General features: G+C 40.2%; 1 protein-coding gene across 1 annotated transcript in view; it reads right to left on the bottom strand.

The window, feature by feature from the left end:
• The window catches only part of GRHL2 (grainyhead like transcription factor 2), a 199707-nt gene that overhangs the window by 4898 nt on the left and 181774 nt on the right, over nucleotides 1-13035 (bottom strand). The window contains exon 15 of the mRNA XM_033203375.1: nucleotides 308-372. Coding sequence (XP_033059266.1) covers nucleotides 308-372 — 65 coding nt within the window. The remainder of the gene's footprint in view (nucleotides 1-307; nucleotides 373-13035) is intronic.

Below are 13035 nucleotides of genomic sequence, written 5' to 3'. Positions count from 1 at the left end.
CACAAAGGTGACTTAGGCGTTCTCCCCAGTGTCCTCAGCACCTCCAGACCTCTGTGGTCTTCCTGCCCATCTTGTCATTGCAATAGGGCACCTCAGCTGACATAGTGCCAATGCACTGCCTCCCTCCTTCCCTCTCTCCCTAAAGATCTTCCAAACCCAATCTGCTCTGCAATTCTCTGGAAGAAGGACACAATTTTTATGAAAAGTAGGCAACAGACCTAACAAAAGACAGGCATCATTTTATTTTTAAGGCATCATGTGGACTTATCTGATTTGAAAGTCAATTTAAGTTCAGTTTCTTTCTTACCCTTTTTTGCTTTTCTTGTAAAGCTTTGCTATCTTCTCCACAGGCAGCCCGTATTTCTCAGATATCTGTAATACCAATAACAAGAAGGCAGATGAGCACAGAAGGACGCCCAACTGGAAGCAAGGGGGAAAGTTCCAATTTCACTCCCTTGGCCATTTTCCCAGGAATAGAGTGCTCTTCACTCATGAGTCAAACTCTCAAAACACTCATTTATGAGCCTCTCCCTTTGGATAGACTTTAAATCATTCAACAAAAAATTCAGCCTCGTGGGAATTCAATCTATGATAAAAGTGGCATTCCAAGTCAGTCAGAAAAAGATGGACTGTAACTATGATGTTGGATGAAATAGCCAACTAGAAAAAATTTAACAAGTTACATTGGATTCCTTCTCTACTCCTTACACCAAAAATACATTTGATACAGATCAAAGATTTACATGTGAAAGATGAAACCATAAAAGTAGAGGAAGAAACCATGAGTTAAGTTTTTGGATAGCTGTCATCTTAAAGTAAGGAAGATCTTTCTAAACAAAACATGAAACCTGAAGAAAAAGGTCAAAAGGTTAATAAAAACAACACAACTTTAAAAATGCAGTACAGGAAAAAAAAAACCTAAAATGCTGAAGACAAAAAACACACTGGGAAACATTTTTGCAACACAAATGACAGACATGGAACTAACTTTCTTAAGTTAAAAAGAACTGCAAATCAAAAAAAAGATCAGCAATTCAATGAACAAAGGAAGAAAAAACCTGAAGAAGCAATTCACAGAAGAAAAGTAATTGGACAGTGAGCATATAAAAAAGTGTACCACACAGTCATAATTTAAAATTTTCAAATTAAAGCAAAGTGGGATACTACTTTTATTTATTTTTATTTATTTATTTATTTTGTTGAGATGGAATCTTGCTCTGGTGCCCAGGCTGGAGTGCAGTGGTGTGATCTCGGCTCACTGCAACCTCTGCCTCCCAGGTTCAAGTGATTCTCCCGCCTCAGCCTCTGGAGTAGCTGGGCCTACAGGTGCACACCACCACACCCAGCTCATTTTTGTATTTTCAGTAGAGACGGGGTTTCACCATGTTGACCAGACTGGTCTTGAACTCCTGACCTTGTGATCCACCCACCTCGGCCTCCCGAAGTCCTGGCATTACAGGCATGAGCCACCGTGCCCAGCCTATTTTTCAAACTAACAAACAACTAAAACTTGATAATACAGCATCAGCCAGACTATGAGAAACAGCAGTTCTCTCAGATGTTACTCTCAGATGCAAGAATAACATGCTCAACCTCTTGGAAAGAAATTTGGCAGAAGCTATTAAAATTTAAAATGCATATATCCTTTGACCCACATATTCCATATCTAGTAATCAGATCTACAGAAATACATTCAGATGTACACAAAGATTTTCAAAGCATCACTGTTTAGAATAGAGAAAACTGCATATAACAAACATCCATTAAACACATTTTAATCATTCACACTTAAAACTCATGCAGTCATCAAAAGAAATGTGGGAAGCCTATATGAATTCACATTAACAAAAATATTCTTAACATATTGAGGAGAAAATACCAAGTTGCAAAACTGTGTTTATAGTGTGATCCCACTTGTATTTATATACATATATGTAAGTACACAGAATATTTGAAGGACCCACCAACATATTAACAGGGACTACCACTGAAGAATGGACAGAAACAAGGAGACCCTTTTACTTTTTATTTTGAAAAATTCTATTCTATTTATTTTTACAATCATTGTGTTTCACTTTTATAAAAATAAAGTAGTAATAGTTTACAGATGGATTCGGGAAAGCCCTGCCCTAAATGTCTTTCGTACCCTCTCTGCTCCCAAATCAAATCTGTCTGCCCCTTCTGAGCCCAGCAGCTGGTGGGGCTCACAGGCAGCTGAGAAAGGTGAAGTTTGAAATGTGGATTATTGGAAAGTCTAGCAGAGGCTGGAAAGAGAGGCTGAAGAGGTCTAGAGCAGAGCTGGAGGAGCTTTGGATCCTAAGAAGAGTTCACTCTACAGAGAATCACAGACTCTCACCCTTCCAACTATCTCACCCCACAGGAAGAACTCCCCATCCCCTAATAAGGCCCAAAGGCACAGAACAGGTGAGTAGAGAGCTGGGAGAGCAAAAAGAGACTATGACCGAGCAGCGGGCCTGACAGACATCACTAATCCACCACTGATGAGATTCTCTCACAGCCACACCTGAGCCAAACGAGCCAAGGATGAAAAACGACACATCCAGTGGGGGCCTTTGGACTGCAAAGAAAATTGGCAGAACTTCTGTTGGAGGCATCCATTTGAACAGAACATAAAAGAGCACTTAAGAAAAACAGAACACTTGTGGAGCACACACATGCGAAATTCTGATATACAAATATGATTATTGATCTAAACATTTTTTTAAGTTGAGCAAATGAATAAAAGGATAGGTGGTCAATTTAGCAAACTTAATAGTGTCAGGAAAAATCAAGTCAAAAACAATTTCAAAGTGCAAAGCAAAAGGATAGAGCATAGATGGAAATTATGATGGAAAAGAAGAAAGACGAAAACATCCTGGAACTTCCCAGACAGAAAGAGCAAGTTACCCCAAAAAAGGATAAGCCTGGCTTCAGTCTTCTCATCTCAACACTAGAAACCAAACGACAGTGGACAGGAACTCTTACAGACTGCAGGGAAAAAGTATTTCACTCCATAAATTCCAGACACCAACAAGCTATCTCTCACGTATCAGGGTGAAAGAGCAGTGTATTTCACCCAAATATCCCACTTGAAAAAATACAGTTGGCCCTCAGTATCTCCAGGTTCTGCATTCTTGGATTCAATCAGCTATGGATTGAAAATACTAGAAAAAATATGAAAAATAAAAGTACAGTGGCAAAAAGTAATATGAATCAAAACAATACAGTGTAACAATTATTTGCATGGCCTTTACAATGTATTACGTATTATAAGTAATCTAGAGATTATTTAAAGTACATGGGAGGATGTGTGTGTGTTACAGGCAAATATCTATGCCATTTTACATGAGGGACTTGAGCATCTGTGGATTTGGGTTTGGAGGAGGTATCCTGGAACCAATCCTCCCGAGGACCTCAAGGGACCACTAGACTCACAAAAGAGCTCCATCCAAATAGAAAATGCATCCAAATGGAGACATCAAACTGGGGAAAGGGAAAAGTAAAAAAGCCACCAGTGTCATGCTGTAAACTTGAGTATACATAGCAGAGTTGTCCAATCTTTTGGCTTCCCTGCGCTACACTGAAAGAAGAATTGTCTTGGGCCACACATAAAATACACTAACACTGATGATAGCTGATGGGCTTAAAAAAAAAAAGCAAAAAAAAAAAAAAATTCATAATGTTTTAAGAAAGTTTACAAATTTCTGTTGGGCCATATTCAAAGCTACCTTAGGCCACATGCAGCTTGTAGGCCATGGGTTGGACAAGCTAGGGTTAGGTGGACTGCAAACATGAAGTGTAAGTGCTAAATAAGGATTCTTGAAGTTAAAAAAGGACATAATACAAAGGAAAATCTAATCATTTTCTAGAAATAAAGCACTAAGCTATTTTTGCTAAATCTAGAAGCTGGAAGTTGATGGGGAGAGAGCAGGCATTTCAACTGGCTCATTTTCGCAAAAGGAGGGAAGGCAAGGGAGAAAATACAGCCCTAAGGTCTCATCTCACAGAGGGAGGAGCGGAGCTGGAGGGCACTGGGGGAGAAAATAGTTGAAAGTTTATTTTCAAATAGTAGCAAAGAATTACTTTAGGAATTTGGAAAATTTAGGAAAAGTAAATAATAACTTTCAAATTTAAAAGTTGAAATACAACAACTTAGAATCTGACTGCAAAACTAAAGAGAAAGTAAGAAGAAGCTACAACGTGAAATAAACAATAAACAAAAAGATGGAAGAAAAATCAAGTGTATCAGTTATTATACAAAATGAGAATAAACTTCATTCTTCCAGTAAAAGCTAGAGTGTCTGAGTGAGTGTAAAAGAAAATAAATAAATAAATACATACATACATAAATACATAAATAAGAGAAAGAGAAAGAAAGAAGCTCAGTTGTATGGTGTTTAAAAGAAAAGCACTGAAGACAGTGTGGTGAGTGAAGGATGACTGATGGGTGACCACACCAATCAAATGCAAACAGAAGCAAAAGAGGAGTGACAAGGTATAATTTAAGGTTGATGAGGTTAAGAATGGATATGATATAATGATATGATATATGGATATGAATGGATATGATATATGATATAATGATTAAAAGCACAATTGATGGAGAAGCTACAGCAATCATAAAACTTTATGCATCTGATAACATGGCACTTAAGCAAAAATTATTATAGGTAATTATTACAGATGTAATAATTTTTGCTTAAGTGCTTTGCTTTTGCAAAATGAAAGTACAATTATTATGGGAGATTCACTTGAAAACCTTGAAACAATGCAATTATAGTGAGAGATTTCAATAGACCTTTTTAAGAATTGAACAAATCTAGTAGACGGATAGGTAAAAACAGTTGGATAATCATTATACTTTATATAATATACACACACCTCTACACACACATTTATATATAGATATACACACACAAATATTATAAATATTACATATCCTAAAGAGATTTTCCCATGGATTGGGTAACAAAGATAAGCTACGCTGAATCACAATTCAATAAAATTAGAAATAAAAATGTTGTAAGTTTCCAGAAATGTTTAACCTCTTCTAAATACTTCTATGTAACCCTGGCTGTATAGCAGCTCACCATCTCTTTAGAATATCAAATTCCTTTAGCGACTGCTTGAGAAGAATTATATCTGTCTAAACAAACACTAGAAAGGTTCCTCGAACATTTTAATGCTGTTAATGCTGTTTTCAAAGCTGGTGAGACACTCAATAATGTACGGTTGACATAGCTTTCATCACGCCTCCCCCAAAATGCCGTTTGGAAGAATTTATGCTTTCTTTCTCTCTTCCTCCCATGCCTGGCATCTGCACTGTTTGTCAATGTCTCCTGGTGGCCATACTTGCACATGCAAATTAAAAGAGAATTGTCAAGGGGAGCTGGTTCTGCACCCAGAGAGCTCTGAGCGAAGCTTTGCTGAAGGGATGAAGGAAGAGGGACCTAGATGTAGCCAATTCTCAGGAGTCAGCTCACTACCTTCCCCATTCCCTGGGATTCTAGAATGACCCAGTTAACAGAGCTGGTGACTATAAAAAAAACCTTGAAGGGCAACCTGCTTCCACATCATTTCTAGAGCTGTCATTTCCTCAGCATGGTTGATCTTAACCTGGAGGTCTACAGATGCCCAAAGAGTATATATATGAACTTGAATGGGGGAAAACATTCATCCTTATTTTCACTAACTTCAAACTGGAATGTAGCATTTTCTTTTTTTTTTTTTTTTTTTTTTTTTTGAGACGAGTCTTGCTCTGTCACCCAGGCTGGAGTGCAGTGGTGTGATCTTGGCTCACTGCAAGCTCCTCCTCCTGGGTTCACATCATTCCCCTGCCTCAGCCTCCTGAGTAGCTGGGACTACAGGTATCCACCACCACATCTGGCTAAGTTTTTAGTAGAGACAGGGTGTCACCATGTTAGCCAGGATGGTCTCAATCTCCTGACCTCGTGAGCCACCTGCCTCAACCTCCCAAAGTGCTGGGATTACAGGCGTGAGCCACTGTGCCTGGGCGGAATGTAGCATTTTCTTCAAGCTGGAACATAAGGTAACATTGGCAGTACCTGTGTCTTTTTTAACAAGGGAAATCACAGATATTTCATGTCATATTAGAATCCTGCAGATGTTCCAAAATACTGATTACATTCATTCATCACTTTGAAATTACAGTAGTTATTAGTCTCACCCATGGATCATATTTAATGCATGAATAAGGATCACATGTATTTCTATATCATAAGCATGCTTTTTAAAATTATTTTGATGACTAAATATCAATATAACTAGCTTCCTTTATAATCCTATGTATTTTATTTTATAATCTAAAACATTATTCTGAAAAGGGTTTGTATATTTCACCAGACTGCCAAAGGTATTCATGGCACAAAAAAGTAAGCACCCCGATAAACATTTTTCTGTATATAAGAGCTTGTTGCGTACTTGGAAGTCCTATAGACTATGTTATTTGTACCTAACTACCATTCTGACTCCTTACCCTTCAAGAGTTGGTTTCTTTGAACTTTGGTTAGTGTTACTTGGAACTTCTTTTTAAAATAAAACGGAAAAATAAAATAGGAACTTTTTCCCACTCAGCATCAACCAGCTTATATCTGTTAGTTCCCCCTGTTCTGAAAGAAAACTGAATTTGATGCTTGGGTTTTGTCTTTTTGGGGGTTTGATTCCCAGCTCCCCGAAGCATGAAAGGGAACACCTCAGCTCACAAATCAACTGATGCAAGTCAGAACTGGGTAAGGGGCATAAAATCTAGGGTAGCAGTGGCACCAGCCATAGCTAGCATTTATTGAGTCCCTGGGTCCCCAGCACACAGGCATGTGGAGCTTTGCGTGTATTCACTTGCTTAGTCCTCACATCATGAGAATGGAATTAGTGCTTTTGTAAGCTCTGTTTCTCAGATTAGAGAACTGAGGCTTCCTGTCAGTCAGTAACTCACCCAGGATCCCTCAGCTAGCAAGTGGCAGAGACAGAATTTGAAAGGGAACAACCTGGCAGATGGCTTTAGATTCTGAACTGCTAGAGAAGATGGGCATATGTTGAGATGGCTTGGGGACAAGACTCACAGACCCCATCCTGTACAAAGAAGCAACTGGCAAAGGTGAAACCTCTGCCTCCAGGAGGGCAAAGTCCTGCTCTCAGTGCAACTCTCAGCATCAAAGGCAGCTTGCAAATGTGCCACCCTGGGACAGTGTTCCCTGCCTCCATGCACGTCAGGGAGATGCGCTTTGCCAAATTCAGAACCCTGGAAAGTGAGACCAGGCAGGATATCATCATGCAGAGGAAGCTGGCCGTCTGTCAGGGGTGGCAGAAAATTCCTTCTGCCCAGGGGCTGGATGACATCACCCACACAACAATCCTTCCTTCTATGAATGAAAACGTGTGGCACATGAGCGTTCTGTCGGAACAGGGTGATTCAGAGTGCTTGGGTTTTTTTCTTTGTGTTTTTCAAGTTGTCTCAACTGAGCATGCATTTTTATTAAAAGTGCATTTTATAAAAAGTGCATTATCAGTATTTGTAAAAACCCCAAAGACTTCCTTGACACCCAGGAAGATTCTAGATCTTGGAGATGTCTCATCAATGTGTTATTGGTTGCCTGATGATCTAGAATTTTTAGACTTTTATTTTGTGGAAAGTTCTTTGCCCAGAAACCTCCTGTATGTGATAGGCAGAAGTGATGGACCAATGCAGGATTCAGTCAGCCTTCTCTAGAGGCATACAACAGAACTGCCTACTCTAGAAGTCAGTTACTTCTAATTGTTTTTATGTGGAGCGATACACTGTTCATTCATTGGGGGCGCTTAAGCTGTATATCAAAAAAGCAGTGGACTCTTGCTTGTAAATGCTTCCTAGGTGTCTGTGTTTGACCTGTCAGGAGAACCAGGTAGGATTCATGAATTGCCTCCATCCATGAATGACACAGTTGGACAAAAAGTGGGTGCTACTAGGGCCATGAGCAACCTTTTTCTTTGTAGACATCAGCTAGCTTCACTAGAGAGAACATCCCTATCCCTTTCTCTAGCCTCTTTGCCTTAGGGGAAACACAGTCTGTCTCTCCACCTCGTAGTACTCACAGTCATTGTCTGTATGTGTATATATGTGTGTGTGTGTGTGTATGTGTGTGTGTGTGTGTGTGTGTTAGACACATAAAATACACTAACAGACACACATGCAGACACATGGACACACACACATGGTATATACTCATTTATAATTTCTGTGTGTTACTCTAAGTACCATGTATACACACTCATTTATCCTCACACCAATCCTATATCCCATTTTATCATCCTCATAATATTATCTCATTATTATTCTCATTTCAGAAGTGATGACACTGGAGTGTAGAGAGGTTGAGTAACTTGACCAGCTTAGCTCTCTGACTGCATGGGATCAACAACACACAGACTACTTCTTGCCTAATGGCCTAGTATTGCCTAATCTCTTTTCCTTTAGATGTGGTGAGCTGTGATTGGGAATGTTTATCCTTCTTGTGATAACTTTCCAGTTGTAAATGTCTCCCTAGTTGGGCTTAAAATTGCTTGAGGACTTAAGCTGGCTCTATCAATTTGTGGAGCTATCAGCCCTTTGAAAACCACCCCTTCTGGACCTCAGTTTTTACATCTGTAAGGTAGTGATGATGCTATTTACCTGCCATGTTCATGGGGATATTGTAAGAATCCAATGAAGCAGGGCATGTGAATATCATGCCACCCACAGCACTCAGTCTAGAGGTATACATACAGCAGATACCCAATTCAGTCAACTTATGCTGAAGGTTCTGGGAATACACCACAGAAAAGAAACACAGCCCCTGATCTCATGAACTTGACATTCAACTGGGGAAGAGAGAAACAATAAACATGGAACAAATATAACTATGTCAAGTGGTGATAAGTGTTATGAATGACAGAGAGTGATGAAGATGCTATTTACCTAGGTGTGCTGGAAAGGGCCATCTGATAAAGCAACATGTGAGCAGTGGCCTGGAGGAAGTGAGCCTTGTCCATATGGAGGAAGGGCATTTCTGGCAGAAGGAACAGCAAGTGCAAAGGCCCTGAGGTATGAGTGGCCCTGCTGGCCTTGGGGATTAGCCAGAAGGTAGTGGCCAGAGATGCTTTATTTGCAAGATTACTAGGTAAAAATCACTAGAAATGCAGAAAAAAAAGAACTGGAAACTCATCTCACTACCACCATCACCACCACCAAATTCTTTGTCTTTAAAAAGCAGTTTAAAACCTAATTATAACAATAAAGAAGCCAAATTAAATCATCAAAGTTATATGGATGGCTTGATTGATGTAATACTAAACATGCAAATGAAAAGAAAAATAGTCTATATTCTACAAATGATACCAAGTATGGGAATATTTAGTAACATCTGGCTGATAACTTTTTTTCTTGTTCTATCTGGGTGTATAGATCTGTATAGATAATGATTTTCTGGCACGCGAAATGAGGGTCTGGGGGTTTAGGACTACTGAATAAGAAGAATAATACAGAAAAGTGACTCAACTTGGCATAGATTAAACCATAATTACATTCCTCTTTGTTGTAGTCAAGAGTTCTTTCCAAAACAGTAAGAGGTCAAGGGTAGTACAAACAAAACAAAACATGGTAGGCATTTTTCACATGTTGCAAGGAAGGAAACCAAATATTCAAAAATGGACATACTCAAGACTACAGTCATGATTTGAATCAAGTCAGTCAAATTCCCCAGTCTACCCTCTCCTCTCATGCTGCTGCACTTGCACTTAATGGCAGTGTCCTGACCTCACTCTTACATGGAGACTTCTTTTTCTTTTTCTGTTTTTAGATGGAGTTTCACTCTTGTTGCCCAGGTTGGAGTACAGTGGCACGATCTTGGCTCACTGCAACCTCTGCCTCCCAGGTTCAAGTGATTCTCCTGCCTCAGTCTCCCAAGTCGCTGGCATTACAGGCATGCACCACCACACCTGGATAATTTTGTATTTTTAGTAGAGACGGGGTTTCTCCATATTGTCCAGGCTGGTCTCAAACTCCTTACCTCAGGTGACCCACCTGCCTCAGCCTCCCAAAGTGTTGGGATTACAGGCGTGAGCCACCGCGCCCTGCCTGGAGACTTCTTTAATGAAGGCAAACTCAAAAATATTATCTCAAGGAAGAACATAATGTCTGCTGAGTGTAAGAACAGCCCAATTTTTTAAATAACAGAACTCCATCCTATCAAGTGGCTTAAATTACAGACTCCAGGAAACCCGTGTAGGCTGTAGGAACACTATCACCATCGCCAAACTGTTCAACAAATCTGCCTGATGTGACACCTTCTGACTCAACCCTAAGTTCCTTGGAAGGAAGGTGGCAACACTATTCTATCAAGATGACAAATCCACATTTCACCACCAATTGCCAAAAAAAAATATTTTTTGGCTCTTTATTCTCCAGTTCAGACTTTCTTCTACACTTAAATAATGCCTGGCTGAGGATAGGGAGTTGGGTGTTCAACAGGAGCAATAAGAGCAGGTTCTCCAATAGAAAGCAATTCAAATATCCCTAATGTGGAAATAGCTGCATCATCAACATCATTGCCATCATCTACTCAGCTAATATCTATTGAATATGTGTGTTAAACTCATTGAATGCTGTTGATGACTTCATTTTATAGATAAGGAAGTTGAGGCACAATCAACCTTTCAATAATTAGTTCAGGAAGAGAGCAAAACAATGTGAATATTGATATGAAGCAGGTGTTTCTATTTCCAAAACAATTGCAAGACTCACACAAGGCATACTTTTACATTTGGAGTTGTGAATTCTGCTGGCCCTGGAAGACTATGAGTTCCTTTCTCAACAGAGAGCATTTGGTCTTCCCAAGCCCTTGATGAAGGTGATAGCCTAGACCCAGGCCAATTCCTAAAATCCGCTGGAATGGGGTTATGAAATAATAGTCTGTAGGGCCATGTCTTGGTTTAAAACTACCTTTGCAGAATGTGCAACCAAAAGAGTGTCATAAGGTGACTTATTACCATCCTAAGTGAATACTGCATGTAGGACCTTAGGGCAGAATCAGACTCTAATACCAGTTCCCAGCCAAGGTACACACCAGCTAGTGGCTGTCACATTAATGTGCTTCAATTCAACCAGGAAGCTTGTTACCAGTGCTAATTCCTGGGCCTACCCCTATAGAATCTGATTCTGAAGATCATGGGTGGAGTTCTGGGATGGCATCTTTGTTTTTGTTTTTTTGAGACAGAGTCACTCTGTCACCCAGTCTGGAGTGTGGCGGCACAATCTCAGCTCACTGCAAACTCCGCCTCCCGTGTTCAAGTGATTCTCTTGCCTCAGCCTCTTAGGTAGCTGGGACTACAGCGCATGCCAACACACTCAGCTAATTTTTTTGGTAGAGACGAGGTTTCACCATGTTGGCCAAGCTGGTCTTGAGTTCCTCACAGTAATGAGTAGGGAACTATGTTTGTGTTTATGGGAAGCCATTTTCAACCAGTGACAGAGTTCAAAGTGATGGCCTCAGGTCAAGCATAATATCTCTTGATTAATCACGTTTTCTTAAAAGTTAAGGTTTTTTCCTTTTCTACTCCCTGAGCGTTTTTTCTGTCTAGGTAACTTTCCGCTGTTAAAAACTATAAGCTCCCTCACAATGATGTTATTTTGAAATTAAAAGTCAAAACAAAACATGGAGGCCAGGGTCACGTTGCCTTCTTGTCTTGAGACTTTGTTTAACGTGGGGCTTTGGACTGTGCGGGGTAAAGTTCATTTCTTGGGAGCAGCTTTGTGCCTCTGGGCTCAGGAGAGAGGACCTCCCCACATGACTTCGGAGTTTCAGATGCAGATACCTGCACCATTTCCGTAGCCCCGTGCCTCCTCTGAAATTTCAAATGTGTGGTATATTACATAATGGAATAATGAGCAAAAGTAACATTCTGCCTTTTGGACAGTAGGAAAGGAGTATTTGAGAAATCCAAAATCTGAGGATTTCTACCCAAACAATGATTCAGTAACAAAGGCTAATTTAACTGTGGACTTGGTATATACCAGGGGCCAGGCAGAGTTTCAGATCTCCGTTGTCTCATTTAATCCTCATAACAATCCCACAAGGGAGGTAGTATTATCATTTCCATTTTAACAATGAAGAAGAGGTTAAGAAACTTGTCCAGCTAGCAAGAGGCACAGTCAGAAATTGAACACAGGTTTTCTGAGGCCAAGCCCATATGCTGACCCCTAAGCTATACTGTCTGTATAGTACACATGTTTGTTTTATTTTACACACACACACACACATTACCAATATACATTTGTATATATCAATATAGATATACAATGTCATATTGTATATATTTATATTATACACATGCATATTACCAATATACGACTGTGCACTGGTAAGTGTCACTATGGTAAAGTGTCATGCACTAGTAAGGTCCTGGTCTAAAGAGAACCCACACCCTGAAAGGAAACCCTGTCTTACCCCACCCAGCTCCCAAATAAACTTAGGGTAAAACTACAGTGAGTGGGAGCCACTGTTCTTGAAAATTCTACCGCCTCATTTCACAGCATGCTTACGCCCTCGCTTACGCAGAGCCTGCTGTCCTTCATGGCTGCCCCCAAGTTGGCGGGGCTGCTTTGTCATTCCAGACTGCACCACCCAAGGATCCTGGAGGGACTTCTCTTGCACAGCTTTCCCATTTGCATAACTTAGGAAGCAAGGAGATAGCTTGTGTTGAAGCTTCAATGAAACCTTTTCTTTTTAGACATAAAGGGGAAATGAAATAAGAATTGCCCTAAGAAGTCTGACCAGAGCCAGCCTAGGGAACCTGACCTTCTCTGTGGCTTACAGGGTCAAAGGATACATCCCCACCCCTCACCCTGTACCTTCAGCTAATCAAAGTGAGGCAGGTGTAATGAGCTCCCACTAAAAGGGATCAACAGCCAGATGCTGCTGTGGCAGGCAGGGTAAGCAGAGGTTGCTGAACTACTGTTTAGATGGGAGTGAAGGTGACATTGAGTTCCACTGTGATCCAGTCCAA

The sequence above is a fragment of the Trachypithecus francoisi genome, unplaced genomic scaffold, assembly GCF_009764315.1.
Source record: "Trachypithecus francoisi isolate TF-2019V2 unplaced genomic scaffold, Tfra_2.0 Lachesis_group7, whole genome shotgun sequence".
NCBI lineage: Eukaryota > Metazoa > Chordata > Mammalia > Primates > Cercopithecidae > Trachypithecus > Trachypithecus francoisi.
Note: the sequence above shows the minus strand (reverse complement) of the source record. Positions and strands in the feature narration are given on the sequence as shown.